Source organism: Tursiops truncatus, chromosome 9 (assembly GCF_011762595.2).
Source record: "Tursiops truncatus isolate mTurTru1 chromosome 9, mTurTru1.mat.Y, whole genome shotgun sequence".
NCBI lineage: Eukaryota > Metazoa > Chordata > Mammalia > Artiodactyla > Delphinidae > Tursiops > Tursiops truncatus.
Window position 1 is genome coordinate 29,206,515 of NC_047042.1, and position 22,101 is coordinate 29,228,615.

At 41.4% G+C, this 22,101-nt stretch overlaps 1 protein-coding gene across 1 annotated transcript in view; it reads left to right on the plus strand.

The window, feature by feature from the left end:
* The first annotated feature begins 2,159 nt into the window (after window positions 1-2,159).
* The window catches only part of GRM3 (glutamate metabotropic receptor 3), a 104,653-nt gene continuing 84,711 nt past the window's right edge, over window positions 2,160-22,101 (plus strand). The window contains exon 1 of the mRNA XM_019931535.3: window positions 2,160-2,627. Within this exon, the coding sequence (XP_019787094.1) occupies window positions 2,160-2,627 (468 nt within the window). The remainder of the gene's footprint in view (window positions 2,628-22,101) is intronic.

Sequence of the window (22,101 nt, forward strand, 5' to 3'; positions counted from 1 at the left end):
AAGTCAGTATAGATTTACAGGAGATGAGCACTGTGAACAGCAATTAAGATTATACATCAGATAGAGCACTTCCTCCAATGGAGCACCATTCAGATCGCTAACATTTCCTAGTACACCTGAGAGCACACCAGTGGTGTGCCTTTCAGGCATCCTGATTGAGCCGGGGAGCAGCCAGGAGAGACCCCCCCCCCCCTCCATAACAGCTCACCAATACACAGTCATGCACAGAAGTGGGAGAGCAGACAGGCACACATGACCACACTCACGAGAGCATGCAACTGTGCCCTGTCAGGAGACCGCTCCAGGAGTCCCTGCGCTACCGTCTCTCACCTGACTCTGAATGGAATAAGCTTACATCACCTAGGGGCCAAGGGGGTGGTCAAAGAGAGTGACTGTGCTGACCGATGTTTGCTCTACTGCCAGGGAGCCGGGTGTCAAGAGTACAACACTAGGTCCATTGGTTCCCGTGCGCATGCGACCAGACAGCTCCGCACCAGCATTTTAGAAAGTTCCCTGGAAAGACCCCAGGGGAAAAAACACGATCCCCCTGGAGGGCTTTGCCTGACTCCTAAAAGATGCACATGTTCGAGCCTATCATGTAAAAAGAAGCTTGACTGATGAAACTGTCCTGAGCTCCAACGTCCTGTGCAAACCCCAGAACTCATGCTTACCATGCTCCCTGAAATGTGAGGCCCATGTCAGGAGCTGCCTAACCCCAGCCACCAGGCATCGCACCTTCTCCATCACTGATGTTACAACTATGTTACAGGTTATGCAGTAACAAATTTTAGAATTTTGCACTCGAGGAAGGTTATCTTTCCCTAACTCACAAAACGGTGCTTTGGGGGCTGGCATCAGCTCCCTAGGAATCTATTGCTATGGTCCTGCTAGAGATAACGAGAGCCTGGCTTCGTGGGTAAAAAAAAAAAACAAAAAAGAAGGTGGCTTTGAAAGATGTTCAGCAGGTAGACTCTACAGAACTTTGTGGATGATGGGAAGAAAATAGGAAAGGTGGAAATGGGAAGGGCTCTTCTGTGCAGGTTTCTGGCTCGAGAGCCTGGGTACAGAGAAGAACCATTCACAGAGATAAGGGGGAGTTTATAACAGGTAGACCCTGAGGGGTCAGAGGGATGTGTCCCTTGAGCTGTTTAGCAGGCAATTAACCTAGGAATCAGTTAAGTGGTCGTTGAAACTGTGAACACTAATTAAGGTAGCCCAGGACTGCGGTGGGGCGGGGAATCTGAGATGTAGTCAGACATGCAGCATGAGCACAGAAGCCTAGGAAGTCGGAACACGGAGAGAAGAGTTAAGATTTCAATTAAGGTCAAGTCAAATGAGGATTACAAAGGGTTAAAGGAATTAGAAACTAGGAGATCAGTAGTCGCTTTCTCCAAAACCATTTTGTTAGAACAGTGGGGGCAGAACCTTGGCTGCGGTGACTGAGAGCATCTGGGGTGACAGCAAGTGGGGACAATACTGCGGACAATCCTTGTGAAGACGTCAGCTATGAAGGGAGGACAGGGCTGTGGCAGCAGAGATGCAGACAGAGGGACAGAGTTACCATTGTGTTCTGTTTTATTTCCAAACGGAAAGGGAAGAGTGGGTAAGAAGGAGTTGTTTACAGTTGAAAGACAAGGAATAAAGACTCATAACCAAGTTGCTGCCCTACCGATAGCAAAGTAAATGACTCAGAAGAGGGAGTGAAGTGAACTTAGCATTAGAAAACCCAGGGTCTGAACACTAACTCCCTTCTAAGTACACATTGTCAGGTCACTTTATCTCATTAGCCCTCAGTGCCCATTTCTGGGAGGTGGGACCACTAAGAGCTACATCACAGTGTGTTGTAAGGACTAGGCGAGAACACTTGCTGGGAGCGTGCCTGGTGCAATGGTCCATATGTGTTTAGCAGATGGTAATTTGAGTCATTATCCCACCAAAAGTCTGAATGGAGACCATCAATGTAATCACTGTTGCTTTCTTTACCGTTGTTGTTCATTTAATTTTTATCATCTCTTTAGGAACTTGCTGACAGCCTCTGCTAGCCTGTTCCTCGCTTATATGAAGGACAGAACAGAGATCCAGTTTGGAAATGAGAGAGGACTAACGCGCAGCATTGGTTCCATCCACTGATATCTCCCAGAGGTACAGATACGGGATTCATGAAGATGTTGACAAGACTCCAAGTTCTTACCTTAGCTTTGTTTTCAAAGGGACTTTTCCTTTCTTTAGGGGACCATAACTTTCTGAGGAGGGAGATTAAAATAGAAGGTGACCTCGTTTTAGGGGGCCTATTTCCTATTAAAGAGAAAGGCACTGGAACTGAAGAATGTGGGCGAATCAATGAAGATCGAGGGATCCAACGCCTGGAAGCCATGTTGTTTGCTATTGATGAAATTAACAAAGACAATTACTTGCTCCCAGGAGTGAAGCTGGGGGTTCACATTTTGGATACATGCTCAAGGGATACCTACGCATTAGAGCAATCACTGGAATTTGTCAGGGCTTCTTTGACTAAAGTGGATGAAGCCGAGTATATGTGTCCTGATGGATCCTATGCCATTCAAGAAAATATCCCACTGTTCATTGCAGGGGTCATTGGCGGCTCTTACAGCAGTGTTTCCATACAGGTAAGATTGGCAGTGCTGCTGGTAAAACACTGTACCTCTTTGGCTTTATGTCTTGGGAGAACAAGAGGAGAATATCCTAAGAGCTTCATCAATGGATGATATTAGCCATGCAATTGTTCATTGCTATGGGTCTCTGATAATATAGGTTTGCAGACAGAACAGTACTTTAGCAATGAAAATTGTTTAGAGATATATCAGGTAGCTACTGTAGCATAAAAAGCTACCCCCAAATTCAGGGACTTAAAACAACAATTACTGCTTATTATAGTTTATAAGTCTGAAGACTGGCTGGAGTGAGATGATGAAGGCTAATAGGTTCAGCTGCAGGTGGCTCTGCTCCCAGTTTGTCCCTTATCCTCCACCTGGAATCAGTGAGCTAGCCCGGGCATGTTTTTCTCAGAGTGATGACAGAGATGCAAGAGAATGCAAATTTAACTGTACGGTACAGGCCCCTCCCAAGCTTCTGCATGCCTCACAGCTGTGAACATCTCTCCAGGCAGAGCAACTCACAAGGCTCTGCCCAGAATCAAGGAGCAGGGAAATATGTGCTTACCCACAATACACGTGCCGCTAAGTACATCACAAAGGATGTGGATACACGGCAGAGTCATGACTGGAAGTCATCAATACAATCAAACACAGGAAAGTACAAAATCACTGAGCTTTATATTTTTCCACACTAATTTTTCCCCAAGCATTGTTTTAGTCAGAGATAAATTATAAACAATTTCTCGTGGTATAAACCTGAAAATGTATGCACAGAAGCCAGATAATTACTACCAAAGGAGAAAAAAACAGGGAACAATTTAGCACACAACTTAAACTAGATAAAAAGTTGATAATTGGTTCTCATCATTTTGTTAGGGAAAGAAGGAACGTCTTAGTCAAACTCTTGCAATGCTCACAGGGTCACAGAATTAGAGGTGGAAAACTTCCCAAGACCCAGCAATATTGGTTTCAGGAAAACTCCCATTGGTAGGTAGCACATGAATTAGAACTCAGATAGATCTTTTGTGCCTTTGGGCTCTTTCAACTGTCCTATGTGATTTCTATACGTCACTTCAATATTTTCCTGGTGAATGTGGCAGTAATAAAAGTCCATAAGAGTCACATATTGAATACTTTGCCTCCTACCAAATGACTATAATCAAAGCCCCAAGCGCTAAAGGAAGTCATAATACACACACGTTGTCTGTATCTGTCGCCGACCACTTAAATTGGTTCTATTTGCACTGGAGTAACCTTATTTCTATATCAGAGATTCATGGCATTTAAAATTATGCCTGCAATTCTGTGCTGTTCTAAATGACTACTGCAAATGTCTTCCCTTCTACGGTGTACACACTCGTATTATGGGTAATTAGGATAATTGGGTTTTCATAAACACCCTTTGACTTCATTAGATGGATAGAAAATACTGCACATCTCAAAGCATATCACGTTAATTTTGCCACTGTTTCTGTACTTGGATCAGGTAAGATGGAACTTGCTATGTAAGAAGAGAGAACTAAAATAATGCATATCTGTCATACTGCAATAATACTTTCACCAGATGAGGGCCAAACATTTTATAAATATTTATAGTATACTCAATATTACCACTAGTAAAGAATCACAAGTATGTTTGTCTGACCTTAGTTTCTCCCAATGCAGTAAATAGCACTCCGCAGCAGATGTGTAAATATCTATTTATCCAAAATAATTAACAAACTATGCTACTATAGTTTTAATCTAATTTTACTTTTTTATTACCTATAAACTCCTCAAAAGAGGTCAGGTTATCTTAAAAAAAAATGTAGGCTGTTAAAACCCTGCACTTGTTCACAAGGGAAAAAGCCACTTCTTAATCGTCACAGGACCTGGCTTATTATTTCACTCATCTGGTCCATATCACTATAAAGTCACAAATGCTGATATGGTTTTTGTCTCCACAATATAAATAAAGAAACAAAAACTATCATGCTATACGGAAAAGGTTTTGGCATCAGCAAGACTGGGGTTTGAATTCCAGCCCCGACACTTACTAGCTTACCTGTAAAATAAGGAAAAACCATCCACTTTAAGAAGTTGTCGAAAGGATACACTGAGAGAATCCGTGGGAAATGCCTTACCAAAAAACTAACAGATTCGATAAACAGTAACTATTATGGCCCTAAAATCATAGGAAAAAGCAGCGGAAGAGCCACATCTAACAACAGCTCCGTGGCCAAGCAGCCCCATGAAATCGTTGCTGGTTCCCCATGGGTTTCATCCATCAGTTAATCTGTATAAAGCTCCTTGTGTATGTATGTCCTGCCCTGTTGCAGAGGTTAGAGAGACCCCTGAAGTCGTAGAGAACACAGCCTTGACCTCGAGGAATGTGAATTCTGGCTGTGGGTACAGAACTATCATGAAATAACAGTGACTACTATTCGCAATACATTCATGGGGTTCACAAAGTAAGAATGACCTTTAGGAAGGTTTTGAGGATGACTGAGAGAATGAAAGTTGCACTAGAGGAAAGCTAATTGAACCACAGTGTGAATGAAAGGCTGGATCTGAGGAAACCCATCAGAAAGATATGGCAGATGTCTGTGTGCAAGAGGACAAAGACCTTGACAGGAGTAAGGGGATGAGCTAGAGAAGAAAGGAGAGAGAGGGCTTCACTCTCCGCTCCATTGTCCTCAGGCGCTCAGGCTCTGATTAGACCTCACGCTGGTCCCCTCGGCCAAAGTAAGCAGGGAGGTGGAGCCATCTGTCTACACACTGATCTCCAGGCAGCCTTCCAAGGAACCCTTCGCCACAGGGCCTTGCTTCCAGCTAAGCACCATGAACGAAGGGGTCTTAGGGGCTCTTATATAGCTGAGAATTTGAGTGTTATCCTTGTGAAACACATGTCTTTTAAAAAGAATCCTAAAAAAAAAAAGAATAGTCAACCACAATCCAAAGCAATAGATTCCTAACGGTGATTTTAAGACACTCTTGTACACAAGTGAGAGATATTTTCAAAGAGAGGATTTTTCTGGGGGCCCCTCACACTCACGTACTTTTGTTCCTGGACTGATTCTGATCCTCTGCCCTGGTGTCTGGTAACCGTGGTGACAGTGTACAGCTGGTAGCCGCAAAGATCCACGCCCATCGGTCACCTCTGCCATCCATTTTCAACTGCTCTGGACTTCCTAAATATTTACTGGAAAACGCCTGTGCTTGAACTAAGCTGGGGGAAGAAAAGAGGGTTAAACTGTAGAAAAAATCTACTAGTACGAAATCCACCACACAATTTCAAAGATTCCGCTCATCTAATTGTCACATCAAGTCCCAAAGCACAGCACAGAGTTTTCAGTCACAAAATTGTCTCTTGAGAGACAGAATGATCAAGAATGATCAAAGCTGTGCATCTTCTCTTTTGTGGTTGGCTCAGTTTAGACGTTATCATCTCCCCATTGGGCCCCAATAGCTTTATTGGTGGGAATGCTTCAGCAGGCACTTTTCTCTCCCGTTTCTGCTTCTCTCATTGTCTTCCTACTAAAGAAGAATGCTCCTAGAAGTCAGCAGAGGAGATATCCTCTGCTGTATTAGTTCATACAACAGGCAGTTTGCAGAAAGCGAAAACTGCGTGAAAGGAGAAATGCTTAATGATTCGCTGAGTTAACCTGTATCACCATCGATGAAAACCGGGACATTTTCCCAACACTCTTATTAAGTAAGACAAACCACTCTGTGGTGGTCCCTTGTCTAAAGCAACGGGACTGATTTTTAAATTTGGTAATCAATAAAAACTAGCAACAAAATCCTTCTTTATTAGCAAATATACGTGGGGTCTATTCATCCCCTCTGGTGAATAAGCTTCTTTTCAAAGCATTTTTAAGACTGTATTCTGCTCTCTTCTATAAGCCTGCAATCCACCCACTTGGGGGAAAGTAGTATTTATTCAGGAAGAGAATCAGGCTGGTTGCCTTTAGTGACGCAGTTGTCTACATGGTACTATTTTGAAGCAGTGTTTATGCTTGTGTTCTTGCAAATAGACTGCAGTTAGAACTCCTAAGTTGTTCAGTCAAAACAAAAAAAAATGTCTCTTGAGAGGTTCCCCCAAATGTTCCTCACTCCTTTCAGAGGATGTATATTTCCTCAGTCTTTCTTGCCTTACCAAAGCAAAGTTCAGCTGCAACAAGAGGACAGGCATTAATTGACCCAGTTATTGTTGCGTCCCTGAGCGTTAAAGTGACCTCGGCGACAAAAGGGTATTTGGGTTAGATAGCTCATAAGAAGGGCAGAAGAGAGCCTGGAAAGGATCTTACTACCTCTTTCGCATGCTTGGGAAACAGACCCTTTTTCAGAACTTTTAGCGATAGCCACATCCCAGGAACTCCTGACCCTGGGAGGTGGCCATTATGTCATTTATCATGACATGGATTTGGACATGCCACGCATGGCTCACGTCACGTCTCTGAGAAGAATAACTCAAACTAAATCCCTTGCAGTAAGTTTCCCAGATTTTACCTACATGGGGTACAAAGAACGGCCCCAAAAGACACTCACCACTCTATTATTCCTCCTCCACCTAATTCCACAGTGTGAAAGTGGACCTGTACTGGTCAATTTGTATTAAACGTCGCCCTCCCTCAATGATTCATTCCTCCTTTACATTCAAAGGCTGTGGGGAAGAGTCACACGTGAATTGTTGTTCTATTATAGGAGCGTCAGAAAAAGAGTTGAAGGACTTGGGGTTACAAAAGGCTTCATACGGTTAGCTGTGTCCGCGTATCAGGTAGACTACAGAGGGCAAAAGAATGGTTTTTCTGTGGATAAATAAATTTAACCTAGAGCAGAGTGTCTCAACGTTATCACGACTGGGCTGGACACTCCTGTTGCGTGGAGCTGCCCTGTGCATCGCAGGACGTTTAGCGGCCTCGCTGGTCCCTCCCCGCTGGACTGCATGCCAACAGCACCCTAAATTGTGACATCCCATAATGTTCCTATACACTGCCAAATTACAAAGTTATCCCCCTTTCCCTCTGACAATCACTGATTCAGAGCAGGGCATGTTCATGGCCAACATAAGGAAGAGTTATAAGAAACGATAGTCCTGAAGGACGAGGATGTAAGGAAATGAGTCCTTGGTCACTGGAGTTTATTCAAACAAAAGCTGGCCTGTAACTGAGGAGACCGAAGCAACATATCAGTATCTGAACTATGTTGCATTTAAGGGTATTTCTTAATTTTATAATTATACGTCGCTCGAGCAAAAGACTCTACTAGGATGAGTGATTATAAAGGCAGTGTCTAAAACACGAAGCAAAATAAATTACAGGCTCTCCTCCATCAGGATTAATTTGAAGAAGTCCAATCAATTGTTACTTCAGTTGATTATGGTGGCATTTGTGTGAATTTGGTGAACCAAGCATCTCGACTGTGTACTGATTACAACTAGGGCACTCATAAAATCATTTTTCATCAGAAAATAAGCATTTATTAAGCTTGTATATTTTAGGTTCAGCAAGAACACTATATGTAGACACTAGGTAATGTGAAGCAGAGAGCATGCAAAGTAAAATGTATAAATATTATTACAAAACAGAAAACAAACTTAGGATTACAAAGGGGAAAGGGGGGGCAGGGATAAATTAGGAGTTTGGGATTAACAGAGACACGCTACTATATATAAAATAGATAAACAGCAAGGATCTACTGTGTAGCACAGGGAACTATATTAATATCTTGTAATAGCCTACAAGGGACAAGAATCTGAAAGAGAATATCACTTTGCTGTACACCTGAAACATTGTAAATCAACTATACTTCAATAAAAAAAATTTATAAATAGTAGACATCTTGTAAGTCCCTGAGGCATCTATAAGCAAATGAGGAAATATCAAATCCATACATAAAACAGGTACAAGTGTAAGACCGGAGAATCAGCTGACGACATAAGTCCTAGGAGACGAGAGAGAATGATAGAATGAGCAGAAAGGAACGGAGGTGAAGAGGAAAAAGTCTTTTAGATCCGTGCGAACAGAAAGCCTGCCTTTGAAGTGTCCCTGGAAAGCTGCTTTCTCGTCTACCGATGTATACTACCTGCTCATTCTTTCCAAAAAAGGAGACCAGTGTTTCTTCCACCTGGAATGCACTGTCCCTCAGCTGTCCGTAGGCCTTGCCAAACCCTTCTCTCCTTCAGTTCTCAGCTCAAACCCTATCCCTTTTGAGAAACGTTGCCCAAGCACCCACGACCTAAGCACACACTTCCATTACTAGCTTATTAACCAGAGCTATTCCTTTGCATATCTATTTTCCCACCTAACTAGAAGCTACTTGAGTTTGGGAACCACATCTTTTGTCTTTGTGTTGAGGGCACCAAAGACAATGCCTCTACCACGTTGAGAGTAAACGCTTTTTGAACAAATTGAAAGAGCTAACAGAATGATATCCTGCTGCATGACCAGAAGGCATCCCTAAATGAATCTTTAGGGATGGGTGTTGCAGGTCACACGTGTTGCAGATCACACGTGGGTTGCAGATCACAACCACGACCTACCTATTCTAGATCAGTCTGGAAGACAGTAAATGAAAAATCAGCATTTTCCTACAACAGAAAACTGTGTTTGATACAAAAGCCAGATGATGTAGCAAAGTGAGCTTGTGGGACAAAAGTCCCCCCACCCTCCCCACCTCCACTGCCTACGCGCGTGCCACAAAAGGTGCTTTGATCTGAGAGTAGCAAGCGGTCCACTCCACTTGTCCTTAGACTGACAATTCCCAGAGACAACTACCCGAGACTCAGCATAGCTGGGCAGCCAGGGCCATTCCAGATTAGGTTAGAGCCCCATCCTTCCTCTAATCAAGCTCTCTGCAGTCTCTCCACATAAAGAATGTGCAGAGTGTTGACTAGGCCAGATAACACGCTTGGAGCTAACACAAAAGAGAAGGAAACATGATCCTGTACTTAAGAAAAGCAGAGTGACAGCATTAGAAATCCATTTACCAATCTATCTTTAGTGTCTCTATCACTAGAAAAGTAAAACTGAGAGCTGCCTTTAATGAGTTTAATATTGCAAATACAACAATCACAGCACGGATACAACTACATATTTTTACCGTGCCTTTTTAAAAAAGTTCAGCTCAGTGATTACAACTCCGGATGCAGACTACCTCAGATTTATTTGATCCTTCATTACCTCTCTCCTCATGTCTAAGACTGAGATATGAATAGTACCTCTTTCACTGGGCTATTGCATGAATTAAATGAGAAAATACACGAAAAACAGTAAAAAAATAAATAAATAAATAGTGGTCCACCATAATGAGAATTAAACATTTTAGTAGATATTATCTATTAGCTTTTTTAACATCTGCAGTGCAAGAGGAGTAGTTCCAAGAGGAATTGAGGTTCATGAAGGTCAAAAACCAAGTTCAAGCTTCTACCACTTTACAACATTAAAATCCGGATAGCTTGCCTCCGACACTGCCTCACCCCCTCACGTAGTCTAAGCTTCAGAAAAACCCGAATCAACAGTTATCTCTGATAGAATCTTTTATTTTCTTCCCAGACTTTTCACGCAAAAGCAATCTCACCAAGCTGATGTTTTGAAAACTCTTTCCATTGCTCCTGCTCTCCTCCTCCGAAAAAGGGCAATGCTGTTCAAGGACTTTATCACAGAGAGAGAGGCAACAGCAAGAGCAATTCAAAAATGCTTTTGTTCAGCTGCATAGCACAGGGAGATCAGCTCTGTGCTTTGCGACCACCTACAGCGGTGGGATAGGGAGGGTGGGAGGGAGACGCAAGAGGGAGGGGATATGGGGATGTATGTATACGTGTAGCTGTTCACTTTGTTATACAGCAGAAACTGACACAACACTGTAGAGCAATTACACTCCAATAAAGACGTTAAAAAAAATTAAATTCAAAAATTAAAAATACAATAGCTAAGGGGAAAAAAATGTTTCTGTTAACACTTTCATTGTAGAAATTTCTCGCCAGATGTAATTATCTAAGATGCACTATTTCTTCTCCTTTGCTTTGGAGTTAATTTATTCCTTAATTAATTCTCCTTCTGTCATGTGTTTATTTGGAAACTACTCGTGAAAAACAAGAGGTTATTCTCAGGACTACTGTCCACAGGGCAATAGAATGGCCCATGGCTGAGAACCAGCTTCTGTGGTGGTCACACATCTGTGATGGAGGTCATGAGATAAAAACCAAGGGACACAGGCATTCCTGAAAGATCAGCAAGTGTTTTATAATATGATTACAGATTAATCAGTAAGCTCATCAATGTAGGACTGCTGACACGTTCAGTTAAAACAAAGTCGTGATTTTGCTTTAACAATACAAAGTTCTCTTTCCGAATCACCATTAAATATGTGTCTTTTTAATGGAGCAATATGTACCAGGCTCAGTATTTCAATATGCAAAGAGCCAACGCTTAGCAGTTTATAATAATTAAAGTCCATTGATTTAATGTAATAGAAGTGCTTTTACTGGTCTGAGAAAAATGCAGTTGAAAACTTACAGAGTATTTTTCCAATGAGTGGACTTGGAAAATCTAAGAATATGTCCCAAAAACACCTGCAGTAAACTCTAAGTAAACGTTGCTACCCCAGGCGGGATAGTAGTGGGACTTTGAACACTAAAATTGTGCTGTCGCTATTTTTGACATCACCACCTGGTATATTATGGAAATCCCTCTGTTACTAGTGACAAAGTCTTGATTCACGCCAGCTCCTTGACTTTACATTCCCGCAGAGGGAACTGTAACACAGGGGAAAATACAATAGGCAGAACACCTTCAAAAATTACGTTCCAAACACCGACCAGATTTCCTTCCAAGCGGTCAGAATGGCAAAGCATCTTGAGACATTCGCCATCACTTAATAGGGTCGAATTTGCAGGGCACACATCCCAGGGGCTAGCCGGCCCCTCCCAAGCACTGTGCGTCCAATTTGGGTAGCTGCCATTAGGTTCACAATGAGCCCTCAGAGGATACAAACCATGCAGTTAAGCTTTCCCAGTGTGGAAAACAGATGTGATGGAACACGTAATCTACAATTTGTTCAGAATTTTTCTACAAAAAAGTAACTTTCCATCGAAATAAAACCACCATGTGCATTAAGCACATATTACCTATGTTGACACAGTCGTGTTAAGGAATATTATACAATATTATACAAGATTTAAAGAAATGCGACAATAAAGACAGGTTGGTACCATCCAGTGAATTTCAACTGTTATCAAAGTTTACTTATCTGGCTCTCACTTTTTGTTTCCAGCTTGAAGAAAGGCTTCAAGCTCTTTTTTCTGAGATGCTTCCAGGAATTTTAAAGTTCGTTAGCCTCTTTATAGTCTCCAAGGATGAAAATTATTTATGACCTTCTTCTTTCCAAGAAGAATTCAAGGTGACCTGTAATGACACAAACAGGAGAACAAATTAAGACATGAGTACTTGAGTAATTACCACCAACCAAATAAATGGTTTTGAGTGGACTCAAATTTTATTTAAACCTCTGCTCTTGTCCTTTCTATTATTAACTGACTCACTGTTATTGGGATTACAAGGTCCCTGGCCTTCAAGAACTCACAGCCTGAGTCAGAATGAATATGTCGTCCATCTGATTACCCTGCCCTGACTCTTTCTTTTCAAGTTGGATGTCATCCACTGTGGCCTTTTTAGAACATAATTGTGGTCATGTCATTCCCTTAATTAAAACTTTTAATGTCTTTTTTATCTCTTAAAGAAGAAAAATTCAAACTCTTTAGCATAGCGTATAACAAACTTAGCAGTGCAGCCACAGTCCTTCTATTTTTCCTCACCCTGCTAATCCCTACAGGGCACTGGGTACCCTGATAATATTGAACCATTTGCTGCTCTTAAAGCAAAAGCGCATTTGCCCATCTCTGTCTTTGTGCTCTTTTTTCTGCCTGAAAACTTCCTCTCCCTTCCTCTGCCTGATAACTGTTCACTTTCTCTTCAGGATCAAGTCTAAATGTTACTTCTACATGGGAGCCTGCCATGACTCACCTGAACGTGCTCCTTCACCTGTGTTTTAGTATAAGTACGTGTACACTTATCGCAAAATTTTATCCTTGTTATGTTTCTTTGTCCCCAAGAGACTACAACTTCCTAGGAGATAGTGGGGATACATTACTCAGCTTAGGACAACCTAAATTTGAGAATAGCACCTTGTATAACGAGCACTGATTGAAGTTTGCTGAATAAATGATTGCTGGCTTAGCCATTCTCATGACCTCCAACACTTTTTGAACATTAACTATGTGCTAGCCAGTGAGTTAAGTGCTTCACATATGTTATCACTTAATCCTTAAATAAATTCATAAACCAGAGACTACTTAATCCCTTTTTACAGATGAGAAAACTGAAGCTTAAGGAATTAAAATAACTTGCCTAAATTCATGCCGCTAGTGAGAGAAGGGGCTGGTTTGATTCCAGTCCTAGGCACTGAATGCTTATACCACTTGCTTTTGTACCTGCCAGTTCTGTTGAAGTAATGAACAGTTAACAGGAAAACCATGAATGACATAGTTCTATTTGCTACAAATAATATGGTATATAGCCCTCTGCCCTAAATTATCTCAAAGGACCACAGAAATAAATACGAATCATTTTTTTTAAAATTAAGCTACAGCCCTTAGCTCTTCCCACGCTTACCCAACAGCTTTTGGACCTTGGTTAACAGTCAAAAAGGATAGGAGTGCCTTTTTATTGATAGGACTAAATTTATCATATTATGTTATACAAGGGACTTCAGGGCCACAGAAAAATAGGGATTAGTTAACTGTGGCTCTGTTAAATCCTCAAGAGGCATTGTCAAAAATCAACATCCAAGGCACTAAAGGATGCGTTCTTAACAGGTCTGTTGGTGTCAAGTTATCCCTGGAGTCATTGTTTCTCAGGTGTCACTGGCAACCACTAATGCACACTGGACCAGATATGCCACAGACCTGATCTTACTGTCAGAGACTGCAATTCAAGCCCGTTCAGTTCCATGATTTCTCTTGAAAGTTAATTCATGGGGGGAAAAGGAGCAAAGAGCAGATACAGGCTGATTCAGTGGGCAAAATACCATCTCGTTCCCGTTCTAAGTACCTGCTAAGTCTAGCTGGAAGCAAAGGCATTCCTGAGATGGAAGACAGACCCTTGTCGAACGTGCGTTTCTTACGATGAGAAACCTGACATGTCTGATGATGCCAGTCTCCCAGAAAAATGTGATCCAAGGGATCCTACATGGTCTGCATAGCAGTTCAGCCTCAGTGATAAGCGATGAGAACACCAAAATGGCTAACCTTGCTATTCATAAAGTCCTTTGTCACAAAGGAAGAAAATGAAAGTGTCTGCCTATCTGAGTTGCAGACCACAGGTGTTGAGTGCAAATATTTCAGGAAAGGGAGGGATAGAAATCAGGGTTACTGAAAGCCATTTATGAAGGTTTCTGCCATGACTAAGGAGTCCTTTGTCTGGAACGTCCCTGCAAAATCATCAGGACTGAGTCATACCATTAATGGGAATGGCAGTGTAAATCTTTGACCAGAGCATTTTTTGTGCTCATGGCATGTAAGAATCAGTGGCTTCTGCAGATTAAACTGAGAAAACTGGCATTTGCTACCCTCCATTACATGATTTCCTAAATCCAGATTAATCTCTGACCTTCAAACATGGGCTCCAGTCAACTCTTTTCATGTAAAATATTCCCAGATGTGCTGTAGGCAGTGTGGTCCAAAAAATAAGTGACTAATCCTTTCTGCAATAACAATATGATTGGCATCCTTTATGGGCAGATAACTCATGTGATGGGAACAGCTTGAATTCCTCAGGCAGTTTCTCAACAACACATCACCTCCAGTTTCAGTTTAAAATCCAAGCCAATCTGGGATTTGGTACAGCTAACAGTGCCGCTTGATCAATCTGAACAGGAGGGTCACTGAGGTCTCTTCCCATCACAACTTTTAGAACTGGCTTTAGGTAATAACGTGGGTTCTAAGGTAGCAGATGGTTTAAAGTACAGTCGAATTTGTACAGCACTCTTCCGGGCTTATAAATAATCACTTAATTAAAAGAATGAAACAAAACAATCAGCACTGCATGTGTGACAAAACTATTAAAGGCGTAGGCTTATTCTTAGAAAACAGCCCCAAAGCGATATGGGAATAGCGTCGAATGCAAAGCCAAGCCCATGGACCTTATTGTCAAGTCTCCTAATTCCCAGGACAGCAGCAACGGCTTATTTTTCAAATGTATACAGTTCAGCTTTGCAGATAGCATGTTTCTTGGACAATCACCTTAGTGCGAAACTTATTTCTACTGGACACTAGACGTACATACGCCTTTTTGTCTTCTGCTGAAAAAAAAATGTTTGGCACTGTGTCACCACAGAAGGCATGACACTCACGTTTAAAATGGATACACCATGGATAACCTGAATGGGAAGAGTGACCCCAGGATGTGGGAGTTCACAGGTGACTCTGAATTTGCCAATTCACATTCCCTTTTTCCACAACCTCAAAGAATAGACTAGCCGAGCTCTTTCCCATAGTTTACATTCTTTTTTTCCCCATGATCAAAGCATCACTGAAATGAAGCATGACACCTGGAATTCTAAAGAGTCCCTGTGACTTGCTAAAAAATGTCGGGAGAAGTAAAACTCCCCAATAAAGTGGTTTTTAACTCAAAATTCCCAATGGTGAATAAGGATGGTTTGGATGCCTACAGTAGCATCACTTCACAGATCCCATGCATTTCAAGCCAGTTCAGCTGCAATTCAAGCCAGTTCAGTTCCATGATTTCTCTTGAAAGTTAATTCATGGGGGGAAAAGGAGCAAAGAGCAGATACAGGCTGATTACTGATTACGGGAAAGACATTCCCAAGAAAGAATAAGAACTGAGCAACTGATGTGAGCACTGAGTGCATCTGGTTGCTTACGTATCTTGTACATAACGCATTTGTCTCCAGAAAAACCTTACCTTATCAGCAGAGCTAGTAAGCGTTCATCTGATGAAGTCTTCCCTTAGGTATATGTTTATATGATTCCTACTTTAGGTTTATGTGGTTTGAGGACTAAGGCTCCATGGTAAGACCTTAGTTCGTCTTCCTTAAGACAAAAAGGCACCTTTGTAGCTCAAAGGAAATTGGTGCAATGGTCAGATCCCTGGGGTGATATTGACTTCCTTTTGTATATTCCCAGTTAGTTACCCAGAGATAATTTGGAGAAATTGGTGCAATGTCCAGATCCCCTTGGGGTGATACTGACTTCCTTTTGTATATTCCTAGTTAGTTACGCAGAGACAATTTGGAGAAATTGGTTTTAATGGTATGAAAACCTTTGCTTCAGCTACCTCAAGATCTAAGCCAATTGTCTATGTGTCCTCTCATTTTGGTAACTTGACAAGGATTAATGAAGGATCCACACAGCACAGAATATTGTTTATAGGTAGTGTTTGAGAGGAGCTTTACATTGCTTGCTGGTGGGTAGCTAGTTTGGGGGCGGGGGATTTCCCACAGAAGCTATCCTTGCAATTAGGAGAGGTCACATGAAAGACCAGGAAGCTATCAACTCATTTATTTAACAAACAATATGGAGCATCTCTCTGCAAGGCATCGAGGAAACAGAGCTTAACAATGTTCATTCCCTGTTTTTCAGAGTTTTCACTCCAGTAGAGGAATTAGTGAATGATCTAGAAGTAACCATACACTTTGATTAGTGCCATGAGGGAAATACATAAAGGAGTGACAGAGTCTCAGAAGATGGGCACACAACTTGGCCTGAAATGACAAATCAAGGCAGGTTTCTCAGAGAAGGGGCCCTTGAATGGATTCACTGAACAGACAAGTGGTAAAGGTCATTCTAAGCACAAGGAACAACACATGCAAAGGCGCATAGATTTGAGGAAATAACTATATAGAGAAACTATATAGAGTTGAGTTCATTTGGAGGGGAAAATCATGGGAAAATGGTAGCAGAAGTTCAACAGCGTGTACCATGGGTTTGGTGGACAACTCTTGCTGGTGAAAGCCATCTTAAATAACTCCAGCTTAAAACCGTGAAAATGGGACAAAGACAAACATACTCATTTCAGACCATAGCATCTACTGGAAAATGTACTAGTAGCCGGCCAAGCCTAGCACCTTAAGCATTTCTCCTCGAGTCAAAAAAAAAGGAATACATTTGTGACTTGAGAGGTTACAGTGAAAACACTGCACTACATAGTCTGGAATAAATTCAAACCACTCAGAAAGTGGATACCCCAAGGTGTTTGAACACTGAACATAAAACTATAGTACATGCTACGGTGTCTGCAAAACTTGTATGTGGCTTCTCAGGCCCTAGGAAACAACAGGCTCTGCCGTAAGGTCTTGGTGTTTCTCACATAAATCATAAAGCCAAACCTGATCATGAGATTTATAGCTCGAAGCTTTCAAACTCCCAGCTGAAATGTCCCCTGGTTTCTTAGACAACTGTTCTTACTTCTCTAGATGGTCAGTCAGTAAACAAACGTCTATGGAACCATCTCAAAGTATAGACTGACAAATGAAAAAGTATACTTTTTTTTTTTTTCCTGTACTCGGGCCTCTCACTGTTGTGGCCTCTCCCGTTGCGGAGCACAGGCTCCGGATGCGCAGGCTCAGCGGCCATGGCTCACGGGCCCAGCCGCTCCGCGGCATGTGGGATCCTCCCGGACCAGGGCACGAACCCGTGTCCCCTGCATCGGCAGGCGGACTCTCAACCACTGTGCCACGAAGGAAGCCCGAAAAAGTATACTTTTGATAACAAGGAATGATTGCTCATGGTCCTCCAATCAAGGAGTTAGTGCCTTGAGAAGTGAAAAAAGACAGACATACTATAACTTGAAATATATCGTTGCTATATTGTAATGAGAGGAATCCCATACAGCAGAGGCTAAGAGCTTGAATTACGGAATGGATCGAATAAGTGTGGGAAGTGGAGCATACTGTCAGATGCCTGGGATCAGATCCTGTCTCTATCACCTAGGGGCTCTTCAGTCTAGGTGCTCTGTGCCTCAGTCCCTCAATCTGTAAAATGGGATAATGGTAGTATCAGCCTCATAAGATTGTTATGAGGATTAAAAAAGATATATCTACAACAGATCTAAATTCATATATAAAGAGAGCAAACCGCTTAATAATCCCTCTTTGACTTTAGCCCCCTTGGATTTTTGGTGGACTTTTGCAACATTCAACTTTGCATGTGTTTCCTCATTTTTTTCCCTGGTTTTCTTAGCCTTTCTTCACTTGTGTAATTTTAACTTAAATCCACAAATATACATCTCTCCCTATGTAACACTACCTTATTGCCAGAGAAGGAGACTAGACTTTCGGAAAAATCAAGAGACTGGGCTCTAATCTTAACTTTTTGCTTATTGGTTGTGTACATTTTGGAAATTCACTTCACTCTGTGAGCTTCAGTTTCCTCACCTATAAAGCAAAAGGCTTAGATTATCTTCATGGCTTCTTCTAACTCTAAAACGTAATGATCTTATAGCTTATTTATATCTTTTTCCAAAGTCATTGATAAAAATGTAATCTCACTTGACCAACTCATACAGACTTTCTTCCAAGCTGTTCTCTTTTAGTATATTTAACTTTTTCATCCAATTCCTATCATTTTCCCTTTTTCACAAGAGTCCAAGTAATGTCACCAATACCTGTTGAAGTCACAGGCCATGGCTACAACTCCTCCGTAAATGGTTCAACTAATGTTGAAAAGACTCTAGTGAGGGGCTTCCCTGGTGGCGCAGTGGTTGAGACTCCACCTGCCGATGCAGGGTTCACGGGTTCGTGCCCCAGTCCGGGAAGATCCCACATGCCGCGGAGCGGCTGGGCCCGTGAGCCATGGCCGCTGAGCCTGCGCGTCCGGAGCCTGTGCTCCGCAACGGGAGAGGCCACAACAGTGAGAGGCCCGCATACGGCAAAAAAAAAAAAAAAAAAAGACTCTAGTGAAACTGATTCTTAGTGAATCCATGCTGATTCCTTGTAACTGTCTTGTTTATTTCTAGTGAAACTGATTCTTAGTGAATCCATGCTGATTCCTTGTAACTGTCTTGTTCATTTCTAGTGAAACTGATTCTTAGTGAATCCATGCTGATTCCCTGTAACTGTCTTGTTCATTTCTAAGTTCCTGCTTGCTCTCTACTGGAAAGTCTATTTTAGAAAATTACCAAACTGTATCATGGTTATTGATTTATATTTATTCCTGATTTCTACTTGCTGAATTTGCCCTTACTCCTCCATTTTTACCCTCTGACAGTCCTCCCGTTATTGGTTTCTCAGAAATTATTAATAATGATTATCTAATTTAATCTGCAATATCTTCCAGAACTCAGGACTGGAGGCAAACTTAATTGATTATGGGCTTCTCTTTTGGTCTTCTCTCCTACTTGGGTGTGAGAGAACTTTTTCATATATTTGCTTCACCATTTCCAGGTTAGGAAACATTCTCACTTAAGAGCAAGAAAGACACTGGGCAGTGTCTTTCTTTCACTCTTGTGGAACCAGCTCTCTCATTCAGCGATTCTATCTCTTCTCACCACACCTTCTCCAAAAATGTAATTAAAAAAAAAATAACAACAACAAAAATCACTCTATTTTCACATTTTGTGCTTTAGTCTCCCTAATCCTCACAGGTTCCTGCCAATCTTTTACGTAGTCCACGAGGCTGCCCCAGGACCTAACACACCTACAGGTTTCATCCTCTCACTAGTCCTTTCAACATTCAAACGCCCCATTGGAGCCTAGCAACCCAGTGACTTCTTTGGAGGTCTTGTCTCTTCTGTCTTATTGAGACTATTATGTCTTGTCTGAATTATTTTCTAAGTCTTCATATTGCTCTTAAGCTAGATACCTTTTTATTAGAGTTTCTAACCATGAGAAGTATATTTCAACTTTTCAAGTGGTTTTTTCCTAAAGGATATAACTAGATCTTTTTTCCTTCCTCCACTCCTACTAAAACTATAATTGGGTAACTTTCTGCCAAACATCCACATTATTTCCCCATCCTAAAACAATCTTTTATTTTTAAAATGATGTCCAATGTAGGAGTCCCCTTATTTCTTCATGGTTTCACAGAAGAAACCATATGGCCAGTAAAGTAAGTCAGGAACATTTCAGACACCCAGTTTTTAGGCAAATGACACAGGAAACACCCAGCTGACAATTATCTGGCTATCCCCCAACCCTAGTTTTAAGTTTTATGTTAAAAACGAAGCTCCTAATAGAATTAGGTGATCCATGGAGGAAACCACAACACTGCTTCGGTTCCTCCCTCCTGTCTTTCTGTGTTTCAGACCTCAGATTCGAAGTCACACAGAAGGCAGCAGACAGGAGGTTATGAGAGGACAGCCAGGGTCCTTAAGGTCAAAAGACCTGCTCTGAATCTTGATTTTGCCCTCACTTTCTAATCCTATCATTATGAACAAGCTTCTTCATCTAGCAGAACTCAGTTTGTGCATCTCTAAAATGGAGAAAACAATATTCATCATAAAAGGCAGTTGTGAATATCAAAGGAGAAAATATACACATAAATACCCAGTACATTAGCAACTGGTTTTACAACAGTATAAACATTTTGAAAATGCACAAACCAAACAAAGAACTTTATTCTTCTCTAGAAATCAGGTTGGGGTGGGTGAGGGAGGGAAAGGAAGGGAGATTTATAATCTGCTGATTTCTGTAGTATTTACTTTTTACATTAAGCATTTTTACTCTTGTAATCTAAGGAAACTAGTTTTAAAATGAACAGCTCACCATGACAAAAGGACTTCAACACTTTGTTCTATCATTCATTGGCAGCACATGTATTTCTAATGTAACTCTGAACATCGTAAGTTTGACTATATGATTGCTCCATGCTATTTAATATAGGTAATACAATTGAGATTATACTTACTTATGAGTGTTCCATTCTCATGTTTAGCTCACTAAATATGCCTCCTTTTTCTAAAGTAGGCTGTAGTTTCCTCATTAAACACACACACATATAACTATTCTTTTAATTATTGAAGTAGGGTTGATTTATAAAGTTGTGTTAGTTTCAGATGTGTAGCAAAGTGATTCAGATATATATGTGTATACATATTCTTCTTCAGATTCTTTCCCATGATAGGTTATTACAAGATATTGAATATAGTTCCCTGCGCTATACAGTAGGTCTGTATTATCTATTTTATATACAGTAGTGTGTATATCAGATAATTACTCTTAAAATGATGGCAATAGTTGCAGTTTTATTCTAACCCACCATCTTCCCACCCATGCTGCAGCTCACTGTGCTCCTTCGCAACCCAGAGAATCTTCTCCATATTTCCATCATTCTACGGTTACTTCACTGTCTTGTACAGTCTGCCTTGTTTGTAAATTGTTCTCAGATATCCTGGAGGGGTAGAATGAAGCCACAGGACCCTATCCGTCAAAAGACAAGAACTTTTTTCTTCAGCAGCTTTTCATGACTCACATCCCTCCGGGAGAAAAAAGTTTCAGCAGTTGAGGACCCTTTCACTGTGTTTCCTAGATGCCAGAAAATGATGTCTCTGGGCATTTTTCAGGGGCTTTCATTCTCTGCCTCCCTGAGGGGTTCAGGTCCTGATGAATAGAACCTGAAGATGAGAAAACTGTAGCATCCAGAAGAGATGGCCTCTCCAGTGTCACCCAAAAACTGCAGAATCAAGCCAAGCGCATGCACAGACAGGGCTCTTATCACCCGTCTGCCACAGTGGTACTTGCATCCGAAAGAAGCCAGGTACTCAGTACAGAAGTGCTGACAGTGCTGGCTCAGCACCATCTCAATCAGGCTAAGTAAACAAGCAACACCCCCCTGTTCAAATGAGCCAATAGAGGTCATTTTGTTCAGGGTGTCTAGGCGTGAGAAGAGAAAAAGTAAATGGCATACTAGCCTTCATCCATCCACTCACCTCCATTCCCCCAAATTCACTCACATCCTAGGATATATATTAAAAAAGAGTCTTTACCAAATGCAAAAAGTATCTGGATCCTAAATTTGCATTATATTGTGTGCTAGGGCGCCAGATTTTCTTGCTGTTCTCTTTGTAGTTACGTGAGAGGTACCAGGATTTGAAAAGATATGGAAAACATTTCTGATAGCTCTAGGCTACATTAAGGGTTGGTTTTAATAGCAGGCCCGATCTCTAAGAACATGCCACGTGGCTGTGTATGAATTTGGCTGCTGGTTTCTGTTGCCAGATGAAATGATGATTAATCAGGACTCAGCTGTGAGTTGTTTGATAGTACTTGTGCTCTTTGCTAACAGCTGCTTATTTCAAGCTGTGCTTCCTACACGTCAAATATAAACCTGAAACCACAATTTCCAGAAGGGGAATTTCAAAGTACGCATAGAGTATATTGGAACATTCAACGTTGTTTCCAATTAAAGTCCACTTAGTATATTATGTAACTAAAGTCAGTGAAAAGATAGAAATGTTCAGAATACATGAGGTAGGTAGCCAGGAAAAACAAA